Source organism: Lissotriton helveticus, chromosome 12 (genome assembly GCF_964261635.1).
Source record: "Lissotriton helveticus chromosome 12, aLisHel1.1, whole genome shotgun sequence".
NCBI lineage: Eukaryota > Metazoa > Chordata > Amphibia > Caudata > Salamandridae > Lissotriton > Lissotriton helveticus.
The window spans coordinates 542,924,529-542,942,681 of NC_136073.1; the positions used below are offsets into that span (position 1 = coordinate 542,924,529).

Consider the following 18,153-nt stretch of genomic DNA (forward strand, 5'->3'; position numbering starts at 1 on the left):
TCACCCCTTACCCTCAGATCCCCTCAGCCTCACACACCCTCCCCCTCACACCTCCTCCCCCTCACCCTCACACACCCCTCACCCACCCTCTCAACCCCTCACACTCACACACACCCTCACCCTCACACACACCCTCAACCACCCTCTCAACCACTCACACACCCTCTTGCCCCCTCACACACCCTCACCCTCACTCACCCCCCTCTCCCTCACACACCCTCAGCCCCTCTCACACCCTCACTCACCCTCCCACTCTCACCCTTTCACCCCCTCACCCCACTCACCCCCACTCACCCCCACTCACCCTCACTCACCCTCACTCACCCTCACACACACTCACACACACTCACACACACACACACACTCACACACACACACTCACACACACTCACACACACTCTCACACACACACACACACACACACTCACACACACACACACACACACTCACACACACTCACACACACTCACACACACTCACACACCTTCACCAGCATAGCATAACAAAACAAAGCATAGGATAGCAAAACAAAACATAGCATAACAAAACACAATAAAGCATAGCATAATAAAAACATCATAACAAAGCATAGTATAACAAAACCTAGCATAGTATAACAAAACAACAAAACACAGCAGAACAAAACATAGCATAACATAACAAAACATAGCATAGCATAACAAAACATAGCATAACAAAACATAGCATAGCATAACAAAACATAGCATAACATAACAAAGCATAGCAAAACATAGCATAACAAAACATAGCATAACAAACCATAACATATCATAAAGCATAGCAAAACATAGCATAGCAAAACATAGCATAGCAAAACATAACTTAACAAAACATAGCATAACAAAACATAGCATAACACAACAACACATAGCATAACAAAACAAAACATAGCATAACATAACATAGCATAACATAACAAAACGTAGCATAGCATAACAAAACGCAGCATAGCATAAGAAAACGTAGCATAGCATAACAAAACGTAGCATAGCATAACAAAACACAACATAACATAACAAAACAAAGCTTAGCATAGCATAACAAAGCTTAGCATAGCATAACAAAGCATAGCATAGCATAACAAAACATAGCATAGCATAGCAAAACAAAGCATAGCATAATAAAACACAACAAAACATAGCATAACAAAACAGCATAGCATAGAAAAACATAGCATAACAAAACATAGCATAGCATAACAAAACGCAGCATAGCATAACAAAACATGGCCTAGCATAACAAAACACGGCATAGCATAACAAATCAAATCATAGGGTAGTAAAGCATAGCATAGCATAACAGAACAAAACATAGGATAGCAAAACAAACCCCTCACCCTCACACACACCCTCACCCACCCTCTCAACCACTCACACACCCTCTTGCCCCCTCACACACCCTCACCCTCACTCACCCCCCTCTCCCTCACACACCCTCAGCCCCTCTCACACCCTCACTCACCCTCCCACTCTCACCCTTTCACCCCCTCACCCCCACTCACCCCCACTCACCCTCACTCACCCTCACACCCTCACCCTCACACACACTCACACACACACACACACACACACACACACACACACACACACACACACACACACTCACACACACACACACACTCACACACACTCACACACCTTCACCAGCATAGCATAACAAAACAAAGCATAGGATAGCAAAACAAAACATAGCATAACAAAACACAATAAAGCATAGCATAATAAAAACATCATAACAAAGCATAGTATAACAAAACCTAGCATAGTATAACAAAACAACAAAACATAGCAGAACAAAACATAGCATAACATAACAAAACATAGCATAGCATAACAAAACATAGCATAACAAAACATAGCATAGCATAACAAAACATAGCATAACATAACAAAGCATAGCATAACAAAACATAGCATAACAAACCATAACATATCATAAAGCATAGCAAAACATAGCATAGAAAAACATAGCATAGCAAAACATAGCATAACAAAACATAGCATAACAAAACATAGCATAACACAACAACACATAGCATAACACAACAAAACATAGCATAACATAACATAGCATAACATAACAAAACGTAGCATAGCATAACAAAACGTAGCATAGCATAAGAAAACATAGCATAGCATAACAAAACGTAGCATAGCATAACAAAACACAACATAGCATAACAAAACAAAGCTTAGCATAGCATAACAAAGCTTAGCATAGCATAACAAAGCATAGCATAGCATAACAAAACATAGCATAGCATAGCAAAACAAAGCATAGCATAATAAAACACAACAAAACATAGCATAACAAAACAGCATAGCATAGAAAAACATAGCATAACAAAACATAGCATAGCATAACAAAACACAGCATAGCATAACAAAACACGGCATAGCATAACAAAACACGACATAGCATAACAAATCAAATCATAGGATAGTAAAGCATAGCATAGCATAACAGAACAAAACATAGGATAGCAAAACAAAACATAGCATAGCATACAGCATCACTCCGCACCACCACAGCATCACTCAGGGGCAACACAACATCACTATGCGCTACCACTGCATCACTGAACGCCACAGCATCACTCGTTCGCCATCACAACATCGCTCAGTGCCACCACAGCTTCAATCTCTGCAACCATTCAACAACACCTGGTTCAAATATTTTCTCTCAATGTTTCAAGCTTTATTACAAATGTAACAAAAAGATGTTAATATTTCACTTCTGTTCTTGGATTTTCATCACAATAAAATACACTGAACATAATCTTCACAAAAGTTATTTACAAAACTTTACGCTATTGCCATTATAAATTACAATAACTTTTATTTAAGTATTAATTATTGAAAAAATTAAAAGCCATTGTTATTTGTAATATCAATACATGTAAGTCACGTAAATACAACACATATTGCATTACAAAGGCTATAGGTGTCACATTGGCGAAAGTTATAACTATTGCCATTGTGAATAACAAAGCTATTAATTTCGCTATTTTCAAAAACAAAACATAAATAAAAATATTGTCATTTACAATACCAATAGCTCAAACTTTCCTAATGCGAGACCTATTGCATTGCAAATGCTTGTTTAATTACCCTCAAATGCGTGGTTTTGTCTTGCGTTGTAAAGACTTGCGTGCCAACAATCTTTACGATGTAAAAAATGCATAGAAAATGTAATATTAAGTAAAAATGTCAAAGTAAAGGCTGTTTCCTGACTGGAGCAAACCAGACGGCTGCGTTGCCTGGTAGGCTTAAACCTAAAAATCGGGAAATCTTCTGAATTGTGTTGACTGAACAAAAATATAACACCATTGAAGCTTAAAAGTTGACCAAAAACCAGCAGGTTCTAAAGCGTCAGTAGTGACTTCTTCTATTTTGAGCACCATTTTGTATTATAATAGCTGCTCTGCATCATAATGATATACACATAATAATGCAAGAAATAGCTGTTTCCAGCATCGCTGCAGAAGTGTAGTTGAGACTGAGCCATATCTGAGTTATATCGAGCTGTCAATCAGGGTGACCACCTATCATCATGCCAATATAGACAAACTTCACAGTTCAGGTCTTTTGTGTGTCAGCTTAATGCCTTCTGGGTAATGTAGTCTTGTTTTGCTTCCAATGCACACACGCATGTAATAGCAATAATTTGAGGTTTAAGATTCAGGACTGGACCTGCCAATGCTTAACCTACATTGTCAATATACATCTAAATGCATGCATTTCCTGTTTTATTTCTGCCTTGCAGCTGAAAACAAGCACAAGCAACCCGAAGGCCCGCTTTGTCCTGATGGGCGAGTACGTCAACTCCATCTTTACGGTCAATCCCGTGACAGGAGATGTATTTGTAACCAGGGAGCTGGACAGAGAGACAAAATCAGAGTACGAGCTGAAAGCGGTCCTTGTAGACGTTGATACCAATGTCACGCTGGAAGAGCCTTCCTCCTTCATCATCAAAATCATCGATGCCAACGACAACGCACCAGAGTTTGTCCAGAAAGTATTCAACGGGTCCGTGCCCGAAATGTCAGCTGTGGGTATGTTCATGCCAGTACTTTATTTTATTTTTTAACCCGCTACAAAAATGTGCATAATCCTGTTTTAACCTTGTATTGTTGATATACCCGGCAGGGACGTCAGTCACACAGGTGACAGCCGTAGATGCCGACGACCCAACCGTTCGAGGCAACGCACAGATTGAATATCACATTATTAAAGGGAACGAGTATTTCTCCATCAACGACAAGGGTAAGAAGAAGCAATGGCTTTTTTATTTTTTTTATTTCAAAAGATTTTATTAGACGAAGTATGATATATACAGACAGGTGAAGGCATAACAGGGTTACAATATTATTCAGGGTTTTTTTCTTCCAATTCAAATGTGGCTGTTAGGGATCGTCAGAAACAAACTGGAAATTGTGGAAACTATGCCTGGTTGAAATGTGTTGTCACACCTTGTGTTATGCATTTTTTGAAATTTCACTCAACTTTTGCCTGTGGGCAAATACTTTTTTTTACCTCGAACCAGTTTCCTTCGTGACTTATTTTTCCCTTGCCGGAGAAAAGTTGGTCGAGATACCAGCAAAATGTATTTCTTGTAAATGAGTAATTTCTTGAAAACTGTGTGATTTGCGAATAAAACAATTGTGCACCCCTAACTGAAAACTAGTTAGGGGAAGGGGAGTGAAGCCAGTGTGACCACTTAAAATCCAACCCTAAAACATTCTGCTGCACATGTTGAATAATGAACTTTATAAAGCGGAGTTATTTTATTTTGTGTGCATTTGTGTAGCACTTTTCTATCATTTGAATGGCCCTTTGGGGATTTTGGTACTACACTATTGAAAAGTACCTTCAGAATTTCTGTAGCAAATAGGAAATCCTAAATAATGACCATCTGCGGTATGGTACAGGAATATTGTGTATTGAATATAATGTAACAAGAAAATCGTGGTGACCAGATAAATATACAGAGTTAAGCATAGGGTTACTATATTTAACACCACGTGTATGTTCCTCGACAATAACTATATCTTCAAGGTACGAAGATGTGGAGTTAAGAATAGTAAATATGTACTTACCGATATGTAGTTGCCTTCACAATATTTTGGTTGTTGATACTTTTGCTATAATATTCCTGTAGTACAATATTTAGTACACAAGAATCTGACACACATCTAGTACCTGCCCTTCTAGATTTCCATTTCAAGCCCTGGAACAGTGTAAATGTCACTTGAGGAAAACATTCCGTGAATTTGCCACTTACATTCCATTGTTGTTTTTTCTCATTAGGTGTTATTTTAACTGCGGTCCCTAATTTAGACAGAGAAAAACAATCTACGTATCATCTTATTGTGGGTGCCAAAGATTCTCCGGGCCTTATGGGCGGTCTTTCAGGAACAGCTTCTGTCATCATCACACTGACTGACATCAATGATAACTTTCCGATATTTACAGAAAGTAAGTACTTTTAAAAATGTGCAGAGTGAAATAGCACATGTGCATTTCTGTCTAGTGTTTTATGAGGGGTTGTTGAATTCAGTGGCTCAGTATTGGCAAAACTAATGGGTCTTGCCGGTGAAAAGTATTGATTTTGCCAATGCTTTTTACCCCTAGATGAAGGCGCATCCCTGGCATTCTTTGTTGAATAGATTATCTTAAGGCATAAGAAAATTAATTCAAAGATGTCCATCTGCTATGTCTATGCATCACTTGAGGCCATCTTTGAATATATTTTGCTTAAAAGAAGAAGCCGAACAAGGGAACTTCATTTCACATGATCCATCTGCACAACCCCGAGACCTACTTAATGGCAGCTGCAGGGCGTACACTGCTGACATGCGAAAGGCATGCCAGAGGGGAGCCTGCCTGTGGCCACCAGCACCTGGACCATGCCTGGCGCCAGGAATCGTGGTCCTCTCCCTACCCACCAATACCTTGCTGTGCTCTTATGCGCTCTTTACCTCGGTTACCGCACGCTGCATTGTATCCAGCCAACAATAACATTACATGTGTATTTGTAAAGCTCACGTTCACCACTACGGGTATCTTGGCGCTGAATAACAGATGTTTGTTGTTACCCATCTCAATGTTACTCATTTTATCGACCTCGGATGGATGAAAGGCTGAGTGGACCTGCTGGGATTTGAACCTGTGACCATGAGGTCAAACACAGGCCCCTGCAGTAGACGCATTAGTTCACTAACCCACCAGACCCGGCGGAAGCATTCACATGCACCTCTCTCATGTTCTTGTGCACTGTCTAACACCCACCGCTGACACACCAACAGCACCCAGCATCCCACTCGCTCTCAGTTACAAAAAACAGCCACCCGTTCAGGCTCAAACAAACCAACCACACACCACTCTTGCAAGCATGCTCCTCAACACCAGCTCACTCACCAAAAATTCCTCAGAGATATGGGACCTACTGCACACTCCAGATTTCCTCTTCTTTACAGAAACATGGCTGAAGCCAGTCTCTGCATCAAGCATCACTACATTCATCCCCACCTGCTACAAGATCACCAGGCTAGATAGCCAGCACAAGCCCAGATGCAGAGTCACCATCATTTTCAAAGACACCCTCAGCTGCACCATCTACACAAACACCCCCCACCAGCTACATGGTATGTATCACAGCCAACTTCTCCCTGGGCAGAACCCTATATACAGACAACCAGGAACCTGAAACCAATATCACTAGCGACATCACAGAGTTTGATGTACTTATCATCAACACCAGCACCTTCATCCTCCTTGGAGACCTTAACTTTCACCTAGAAGACCAGGCAAATTCAAACTCAACAGCCCTTCTAGTAGGTCTCATAAACCTCAGCCTCACCCAGCTAGTTACCAAGCCCACCCACACCGCCAGAAACCTGATGGACATGATTTCTCCTCAATTAGCAGCATCACAGTTGATAAGCCAGGACCTTTGACCTGGACAAACAACACCCTCCTCAGTTTTTAGCATACCCATCCTGCACCACCACAGACCTACCACCACTGTACCCACCTGCCGCAGCTAGAACATCATCACAGAGGACTGGGCTTCCTCCCTTTCTGAGCACACCAGCAACTTGCCAAAAGCCATCAAGAATCTCAACAGCTGGATCACTGGATGTGAGTACACCCTGGCTCCTCTGAAGCACAACCCAACATCAAGGGCATGATCACAGGACAGTTGGTACACAGAGGACCTCAGGCTGATGAAACACCACCGCAAGCAACTGGAATGGAAATGGAGAACAAGTCAAGAGGCCACAAAGAATGACATCTTCAAATCCACCCTAAGACACTACCAACAGCAGACATGAAACACCAGGCTCACATCTCTTACGGACCGCATCAAAGCCACCACAAACAGCAGCAAGGAAATCTCCACTATCAGCAAAGATTCACTTCACCTTTTGCCACCTTCAGGACAATCAAACTCTTGCAAGACTTTTACAACAAGCTCTCAGTATTCTTGTATACCAAAATCACCTCAATATGTATCAAATTCAACCCACAACTAGACCCCGTCACCGTCGCAACTCGACTTCCCATCACAGCTGAAGAACGAACCCTAACCTTGTGGCTCTCAATTACCAATGTCAAAACCTCAGATACCATGAAGTTCATCCATTTGGGTGCCTCATCTGGCCCCTGACCCGACCATTCTTTCACTAATCAAGGAATCACTAACACCCATCCTCAATGTCTCCATTGACTCAGTCACATTTTCAGACATGTGAAAACATGCCACCATCACACCCCTGCTCAAGAAAGAGTCTGCTGACCCTGCCATGTCTCCAACCATGCATTCCAACTACAGACCCATCTCTCTCCTACCATACCAAGCCATGGTCTTAGAGAAACGTACCAACCAATGCCCCACCAACCACCTCAGCAGCCACCAGCTCCTAGATGCCACACAACTCAAATTCAGGCCTAACCACAGCACAGAAACAGCACACATCACTGCCACAGACACATATACATGATCCTTGACAGAAGTGACACATCAGCTCTCCTTCTCCAGGGCCAGTGTGCAGCATTTGACACAGTCTCACAATCCATCCTCATCAGGCCCCTAAATATGTTTGCCATCCAAGGACCCGCTCTCTGTTCGATCTGCTCCTTTTTAATGTAATGTTATGTTAGCAATTTTGGAAAGGGCCTGGTTACTCTATACCGAGTGTCCCCGTGCTAGGATTCCTGCCCTAGGATGGTCAAGCTCTAACTACAGTGAGATTAATGGGCAAGAGCACAAGCTGTCTGCATGGCACCTTACTCCTCGGAAGCCCGCAAAGTCATCTGTGGAGAGCCTCAAGGTTCATCGCTCAGCCCACCCTCTTCAAGGCATACAAGATCCCTCTAGCTAATGTCATTTGTACGCACACATCAACATTGTCTACTATGCCTAAACATACAACTCATACCCTCCCCTCAAACCTCTCAAACAAAACCCCCAACACAAGAAATAAGTTCACCTACCCAAAATTGGTAGCTAGTGACAGTTTTTCTGGTGTTGCTTGGGAGCTATTTGAAGATCTTCCATAGCATCTTCAGGATGTTGAAGAAGGATGTAGTGATGGCATTGACTTGTGCAGTCATATCCTGTTTGCTGTTGTAGATGATTCCGAGGTTCCTGGCATTGGTGCTGGGTGTGGTTCTGAGTTTGTCTAGCCACTAGCTGGTGTCCAATGGTGACATGAATTTTCCAAAGATCACTTGTCCTGTCTTGGTGCTCAGCTTTCAGAGATTTACATTCCTGGGAAAGAAATTTCTATTGACGAGTCTTTGGTTTTGTTCAAGGGTCGTTTGGTTTTTAGGCAGTACATCCCTAGCAAGAGGGCATGCTATGGAATTAAACTGTATCTGTTGTCTGAGAGTAAGACAGGGTATGTTTTTAATTTTCGTGTGTACACTGGTAGAGATTCCACTATTGACCCCCCTAGTTGTCCGTCCACTTTTGGAGTGTCAGAGAAAATTGTGTGGGATCTTGCTAGAAGACTGTTCAACAGAGGCCACCATTTGTACCTTGATAACTTCTACACTGCTGTGCAATTGTTTAAGGAATTGTTTAAAGTGGACACTTTTGCATGTGGTACAATCTGCTCTAACCGCAAAGGTTTTCCAAAGGAGCTTGTTTGCAAGAAACTTCAGAGGGGCATTTCATATGCCCTAGTCACCAACAAGTTGGACTACCAGAACACTCACTATGCCGGGATCACCAAGTAATTCACCAGAAGGCTACAAATCATCCAGAACTCGGCAGCAAGACTCATCCTCAACCTTCCACATGGAACTCACATCATACCACACCTCAGGAAGGTACTTAAGCGCCGGATATTCAAATGCACTTAAAGTTCTCACACATACATTCAAGGCACTACACAACATATGGCGCAATTTCTGGAACAATTGCATCTTCTTCCACCAACCACCCAGACAACCCTCCTCTCCGTGCAATCCCTACTCGCACGCATCCCATGCATTCACAGAACCAGATTAGGAGGATGCATGTTCTCCTACATCACTCCTAAAGCATGGAACAACCTCCCACTCCACATCAGAGACTCCTCTTCTCTTCTTGAACTCTTCAAGAAGCTGAATACCATGTTTTTCAATTAACCAATCTACCCCAGGCAGGGTTAGGCACACACATATGATCAGAAGCTCCCCTTGTGGATGATAGCACGCTTTACAAATACACATAACATAACATTTTCTTATGCTTTATGCAAATACATTCAAAGATGGCTGTTACAGATGCATCCCTATCCGCAGCAGGCATCTCAAATGGATGTTCTTAAATTAATAGATTTTCAAAATGATCAACGCAAATGCACGTGCATATTTGAATTGAATTTTTTTAATGTAGAAGAAAATGTATTAAACAGCAAGAGGTACCAGGGGCAAGTGAGCGCAGGGTAAATACTTTAATAGAGGGGTTGATTGAAGAGTGGTTTGAGATATTGGGTGAGAGAAAATCGGGCCAGATATACCCACATTACGAATACTGATTTCCTAATTGCGATTCTCTCCAAATCGCAATTAGGAAATCTGTATTCCTAATGTATGAAACTCATTGAGTTTCATTTAGGGATTCCTTGTGGGTTGAACATTGACCTACCTCATGAATATTAATGATGTAGGCCGCAGTTTGTGACCCATTAGGAATCCCAGCCATCACAGGGATGGTGGCCTGCTGAGGCTTGTAAACCTCAGTAAGTGACTGCTTTTTAATCAAGCAATCTGTTTTTTTGTTTTAAATGCAGCCCAGTTTCCATGAAGGGAAACAGGAGGTATTTAAAATTTTAAAAGATGAAACCTTGAAGTTTCATTTCTTAACAGTAGGAAGTGGCCCATGGCACCACCATAATAATTTGGTATTTGGAAGGTACGCCCTAAACACGCCGCAACCAAATACCGAATCCCAAAGGCAAAATGCGATTCTGTAACAGGTTACCGAATTGCATTTTGTATATTTGAAAAAGAAGTTTTCTGGTTGCAAAGGGCCTGATTCTCCAAATCGGGCTATTTGCGACTTGAAAATGCTTTGTACATCTCGCCCATAGTTCCTTAGACACACTGCAATGCCAGGACTAAGGTCAGCAGTAGAAGGATACATTCTATTCTGTCAAAGAACTGCAAGACCAAAATGCCACTTTGTGGGAGAAACAAAAAAATAGGTGATTTGAAAACAGCACCCAACCTTAAAAATGGATCCCTGTTCTACGGGCAGCCAATGTAAATCTCATTAAAGGGGTGACTTTTTTAAAGACACGCTGTCATACCCATAAAAGCTTACATCTGAAACAGGATGAAGAGCCCTGAGGAGGCACAGGAAAGGTGGTGTAAGCCTGGATCGAAACGTAGCAATTGTTGTCCCCAGGGCTCTGTGTTCCATACAGATCTTTAGTCAAACAGTTAGGGGGAAACGTCATCCACCCTGTCCCACCCCCTCTGTCAGTGAAGGCAAACACAAAGCCCAGCATTCCCCGAGGCCGCATTTGCCTGAAAATGTCAGATGCACTTCGAGGCACAGATCTCACCGCAAAGTGGGAGAAAGTAGGAAGAATATTGAGAATGGTTTAGGGTGAGCTGCTACTGCGAAAAGTGTGAGGGCCTTCTTCCTTCTAGAGCATTGGTTGTGGGACCACTCTGAATCCGTACTAGTTTGTTTGTTCAGTGCCACTTTTATCATTTCATGTGGTTAATATTCTCTTTGAGACATAATGGCAATGCAACACCACTTTTTGCATTCTAAGTACTTTGCCAAACTCACGAAAAGATTGTCTTTTTAAATTATTTTTTTTAGAGTTTTATATAGCGCGAAATAGACCCAAGAAATTGGGTATCAGAGCGCTTTACATGAGCACCAGTTCTGTTACAGATGGACACATTCATTTTTGTTAGGCACGGGGAGATTGAGTGATTTGCACAGAATCACAGGATGTTGAGTATTGTTGCCAATACTCGAGCCCTCCCCAGCTTCAAGGTCAATTACTCTAGCCATAAGGCTACATCCTCCCCCCCTTGAGGTCTCCTCCTTCATGCCAGATGCAATATTTCGCTATAGCCATGTCCTCTGGCTCAAATGATCCAAGCCCTATCACACTGATCCCTGTCCTCAGTCCAGTCTGCTACCAGGCCACAAAATGGGTATGCAAAACTCTTGCCTTCCTTTCTTGCTACCATCTCCTGGGGGGGGTAGGTCTATGCTTGTAGTGCACCCGTGTGGCGTAGCGTGCATCCTCGTCGCTGCTTCCCTTGTGTGCACGCAAAGGTGCCATCTTATTTTTCCTCAGGTGGGTTAGTACCAGGTTGCCTTGGTCTTATATTTCATGGTCACCCCCTCTCTTTGTCGATTGAGCGGTGAGGCTCTCTGATCCCTGCTAGAAGCCTCTCATTTATTTCTACCTCCGATTCTTCCCAGCTCTGCACACTGTACTTATGCCAGCTTCCCTCTTAGGAAGGCTGTGCTGCCCCATATTCTTGCTGTACTTCCTGGTTGCCTGTGGTCACCCTCTCTAGCCTCAGCTCACATCTCTCTTTCTTGCCAATTGTCTTGTTTGCCTCCTTCGCTCTGAGCTGCGCACTGCTTTTTTTGCCTGGCTTCGCCTTCAAACATGCGTTCTGTTGTCTCCTTGGCTACCTGGGCTAATCCTGTAGCCTCACCCTCGTCATCGGTTCCTTGGGGACTGGAGTTCCCTGTATCACTATCAAGAACCACCACAAACCACCCTGTCACTCAAGTATGTTAGCCTGAACCAGTGGAAGTGTGAACTTTTCTTGCTGTTGAGGTCCTATGTGTTGGGCGTGGTAGAAAGTGGGTTGAGCTTTTGGGGACCTTTTCAAGGAACTTGGCTTGAACTGGAAGCATCTGGCCTTGCTAGTTTTTTTTTCTCTCATGCTTGGGCCTAACTGTCCTCCTTTCAGTGGAGGGCTTGTTGGCTTCTATTATTGTCAGGTTTGAATATCCTAATGCAGGGGTAGCTGGTGTGAGCATCTCCATTCCTGCATAAGGTGGGGAAGGCCCTGACACCTTGCTTGCTACCGGCATTGCAGCGCAATTGCTCTTGGCCTCTTTGAGGATGACCCATAATTCTAATAATGTCTCTCTGTTGTCTATCCTTTGACCTCCTTATGTAGGTTTTATATTTGTTTTAGTATGCTCAATTATGTTGGTGTCAAATGTTCCCTCCTTAGGTTAGGGAAATATGTGTGCCTTTGTGTGTGCTTGCCATTCTTGTCAAAACGTATTACGTTTCTTTAACTCTGTGAGAAACCCAGTTTCCATTTGCTTTAATGGGGAATCCATGACAAACTTCGTAGTTTTGTGAAGAAAGACAACTCAAATCTTTTGGGAGCTTTTGTTTTTTCTAATCATGGGGGAAAACATACATTGTGCACTCCAACACTTTATACGTACTATGAGCTCAACGCTAGCAATTTCTTCAATAAAACAGTTCAAATTAGCACACATGAAACAAGATAAAACTGCATACATAGTATTGTAGCAAAGGGTGAATATGCAATGGGTTAGCAGAAAATCTGCATCAATTCTCAAGCAATGCAGTTTTCAAATGACAATAAATGCAAGGAGAATCGTATACAACAATAAATTTCATCAATGATCGACATTGAAACAATTATTTCGCCCCCCCCAAAAAACGGATGTGTTTCAACACATTTTATCCTCTAGCAAGAGAAGCCTAGCATGGAACATGTTCCTAAGTGAACTGGATATTCTGCCACCATCCGCTCCTAGACAAAGGTGGTAGTAATAGATATGGAAAAAGGAATAACTCTGGAATCACAGGACTACACAAGGTTCGCCTAGTTTCCTAGATTCACATTTTCGCTAAAGTCTGAATCACATCCAGTGTCACACCAAGGGGTTCAGCGTACCATCTGTGTCATGCCCAGCCACCTCTCAATCCTTTCAGATACCAACGGTATTAAGAAACCAATAGCGCTGAGAAACACTAAACTGAAAACTAGGAAACTGAGGTGCCAACTCCGTCCATACAGGATAGCTATATCACAAAAATAGCATCCTGGGAGCCATAAAGGTCTATGTAAATAAATAGATTTTTACCTTACCTAGCATGCTAACTATTGGAAAAAGGTGACTTCCGTTGAATGGCCTCCAAGGCTGCTTTACGACTGATACAGTTGGGACATATAAAAAACAGTAATATGCCAGACTCTATCAGTGGCAGGGTGATCAGGATATCTTTTTATGCTTCACCCTAGTTTGTTATATGCAGTGATCCCTGCGGGTCTCAGAGCCTGCCTGACTATCTATTTGCGAGTTGGGGTTGATGTGGAGTTCACCATGGGTGATTTCATTAATTAGGACGTGATTTCGTTTTCATGAATGAATGTATTGTTTTCCATATTAACACTATCGTTTTCCATATTAACATCTCTGAAATAGGAGGGCCAGATGATAATCACAATACAGTGCATCAGTGCTCGTCCTGTTGCTTTTGTCTGATATTCTGGATCATAACCTTTAATGGACAGTGTACAAAAATCACCAAATATATAAAGCTCCCGAAGAAATGGTTGACTTTCTTTACAGGCACTGTAATGTTTGAAGATGAAGCTCCACATTCATATTTAAAGCCGTTTTATAAGCGCTAGCCAGCTCTGGAATATTTATCTTAATTTGCACCTTTGCATCATTAGCACTGTGAATCTTCCTTTCTCTGGGGCACTATTATCAGTGTATAAACATACAATTGTAACTTTGTGAATTACCAGGTAATTTTCTTTTAAATCTGAAAAATTTGGAAAATAGCCCAGGGCAAGAACATAACATGACACTAAATTGAAATCCAGGAATATACAATGAAAGTCAGTGTAAGTAGATCACACGCCAGTTTAATTTTGTGTCTGTCATTAAATTGCTTGCATAATGAAACTGATATGTAATCTTAAAATGTGTATAATTAAACATTTTCATCATAATAAACTTTATTTCGGCATTTGCCATAAAAGCAAACCGAGAACCTGTAAATCACATATAAAACACTAAAAACAGAGCATATATAAAAGGAAAAAATAAGTTAAAATATTTCTGTTAACCCACAGTTAACACTATAATGTTAATAATACCCACAGTTAAGACTAGTATCTTAGTAATTTAAAGATGCAAGAGTAGATTTCATCTGGGATATCCTATAAAAGTTGCCTACTGTTACGCTGTCTAAAAGGAAATCATGAATGACAGCGAAGTGCAACTCCGACACAAAAGATTTTAAGGTGTTAAATGCTGGGTGACAATGTGGCAGTCCTTTTCTGTCTGAGTCTCCACATATATACAATAAACCTAAAGATATTAAAAACAATTATTTGTGCTATGTCAGCCCTAAGGACCCTAGTTGCAGTTGTATAGTTCCTTATGCCCAAGTTGCAGCATAAAGGAAGAATCAATTTCCTCCTATGTGCATGGTACTGTGGACAAATCTACAGGACATGATCTGCTGATTCCTTGATCCTCCGAGCAAAATGGGAAGCTTAGGTCGAGATTGTAGTTAACAGGGGTGTGCCACAACTTCCCAGTAAATGATTGGAGAGGGAAGTCCCAATTTGGATCTTGATGTAAAGGGTTTTGGCGCCATAGGCTCAATTGTGTCCATGTACCTTTCCAAGAGATAAGAATCTTTAAATTCCAAAAAGGTAAAAGTTAAGATACCTGCACCGCTATACTGGACCGCCTGCCAGCTAGGTGTCTCCAATACTGCTCCTTGAATATGTTTCCCAAGATAACTATAACTGGTGAATTTCAGTGGCTTTTAAAGTTTAAAATGTTACTTTTCACCTTACAATACCGTTATTTCAACCTTGTTTTTTTCAATGAACATATATATGTATATATATATATATATATATATATATATATATATATATATTCCTGGATTCTCCTCGCCACCCACTTGTCGGCAGAAGTCACAGCACAGCAGCAGATACGTTTTTCAAACCTTCTTTATTATTCACTCACCATGTACAGGGTGCAGCTCATCAAAAAACGGACGGCCTACGCGTTTCGGCTACTCTAGCCTTCCACTGGACCATAGAGTCCCAGGGATCTAGACCTTAACTTATAGTGCAATGTGAAAATACCCTCTTCCATGTCTATTAAAAATCTGGACCAGCAACCTCGCTCGTTTTACATGGTTTCATTTGAGCGCCATTATTGCTCAACATTCCTGTAAAGTACACATTGTAACAAAAAGTCTGGGCTTATGTATATACATATACATATATCTACATATTTACACACATTGCATTCAATTTGAGAACAAGCCATATGTTCCACATGTCGCCATAGTAGACTCCAATATTATTATTGATCATGATGAGGGTTTACCCAATTTTAAACCAATTATTTCGTATGACTTTCATTTATGTCTTCATCATGTACAGTATTTGTTTATATGAGGATTAAACTTAGGTCCGTTATTCTCAGTAAAGTACCTGAATATATTTCCACAGTTTCTCAAAATTGTCTCCATCAAACGATCATTATTCCTTTCTAGTCCGCAAAACGGTGCAACCTGTATATACACTATTTACAATTCCCAAGGCCAATTCATGACTCCAAGGTATTTACATCCAGGATCCTCAACAATATCTTAAACTAGAAATATATCAGTTGGGTTGAACATTGTTATTACAGGGATTTGAAATTTTTCGTCCAGGTAAACTACATTCAATATTTCACGATCCCCGAATATTTTAAACTCATTTAGCCCAACACCAGATCCAGATGATATTTTTACACCTATTTACATTTACAGACTAAGGATATTTATACTCATCCATTTCTGATGTTTTGTTCATGTTACAATGTCTGCCCATGTGTGCTACATGTCCCTTTATGACTTTCCTTGACTTCTCAAGTTTAACGCCTATTTACAATCATTTACATGAATGGATCCAAAATGTCACTCTCAGTTAGTTCTAATATTTTCCCATAGTTTGGAATTTCATAGCAGATGTACAAATAGTTCAGCATCCTGATTATGTCCATCTGGGTATTCAGTTCCCATGCCAAGAATCATCCTGGACTCCAGTTTTCGCAACTGTAGAGTACGATCACCAACCCTCTCCGATGGTTTGCTCAGTTTGATCCCTGAGTATCTTAGCAGATCTGGTTTACTGTTGTGGCATTTGGCAAAATGTGTGGCCATAGGGTAGCTTGGGTCTCTGTTCTTAATTGCCCTTAAATGTTGTAAAATCCTCAATTTTAATTTATTGATTGTGCTCCCTATGTAAAATTTCCCAAATGGGCATTGTAGCCTATAGATCACACATTTAGATTCGCAGGTTATGTGATCTCTTATTTTTTCAATTTTGCCATTCCGTAATTTGTACTCTTTGACATTTGTGCCATGCTCAAGGCTTTACATTTGGCACACTTCCAAAAGCTCGGGGTTGTCAGCCATATAGATTTTTTTAGGGGTTGTTCCTTCAGTGTCAAATGACTTTGGGTTAAGATGTCACGCAATGAGGCAGTTTTCCTATATGTAATGCTTGGATATGGAGTTAGTTGTTGCTTTAAGGTGTTATCCAGGAGCAGTATGTTCCAATTTTTCCGTAGAGCTATTTTCATATCCCTACTCTGATTGTTAAAATCCATAATCAATCGTGTCTCCTCCTCGTCTCTGGTTTGCTCATCACTACCACCATCCTTCCTGCTGCCACCAGGAATCAGAAGGTCATTCCAGTTCTTTTGAACCACCCTGTTTTGTGTGGAGCTAATGACTTCCTCGGGGTAGCCTCTTTCCCGGAAGCGTTGAGCCATCCTCTCAATCTCATCTCTCATGTCGTTCTCTTCTGAATAATTTCTCCTTGCCCGCAGCATTTGTCCATACGGGATACTCCATTTTAAGTTGGCTGGATGTCCACTATTAGCATGGAGTATGCTGTTACATGAAGTTGCTTTTCTGTGAATTTTGGAGCACAGCTTGTTATCGCTCACGTACATTTCAACATCCAAGAAGATGAGGTTGGTCGAGCTGATTGTGGAAGTGAAATGGAGATTATATTCATTTTCCTCCAATGAGTCAATAAATATTTGTAGTGTTTCCTTTTCTCCATCCCATACGATGAACAATTCGTCGATAAAACGACACCAGAGTTTGATTTTTGATCCATGCTCCTTCTCTTTATCCACTACTGCTGTTTCCCATGCTCCCATCAGGAGGTTCGCATATGTGGGCGCAAATAATGTCCCCATTGCGGTCCCCTGTTTCTGGAGGTACAATTGTCCCAGAAACAGGAATGCATTATGCGTCAGACAGTAGGTTAACATATCCAAAAGCATTGCAGAATGTTCCAAATGACTTATGGACCTCATTTCCAGAGTTTCTTTGACAACTTCAACACCATCTTTATGGCGTATTGAGGTGTACAGAGAGGCAACGTCAATGGTCGCCATTAGATAGTTATTTTTCCATTCAATCTTTGAGATTTTATTCAAGAAGTCCATTGTCTCCCTCAGGTAGGAAGGTAGGACAGTTACATAGGTCATTAAAAAGATGTCTATAAATCTTGACGTTGTTTCCAACAATGACCCTATGGAACTGACAATAGGTCTTCCCAGTGG

At 41.3% G+C, this 18,153-nt stretch overlaps 1 protein-coding gene across 4 annotated transcripts in view; it reads left to right on the forward strand.

Moving 5' to 3' along the window:
• The window catches only part of CDH5 (cadherin 5), a 243,126-nt gene that overhangs the window by 117,879 nt on the left and 107,094 nt on the right, over positions 1–18,153 (forward strand). For all 4 annotated transcript variants that reach the window (XM_078670396.1, XM_078670395.1, XM_078670394.1 and 1 more), the window contains exons 3-5: positions 3,787–4,075; positions 4,170–4,286; positions 5,331–5,498. In XM_078670396.1, the coding sequence (XP_078526522.1) occupies positions 3,787–4,075; positions 4,170–4,286; positions 5,331–5,498 (574 nt within the window). The remainder of the gene's footprint in view (positions 1–3,786; positions 4,076–4,169; positions 4,287–5,330; positions 5,499–18,153) is intronic.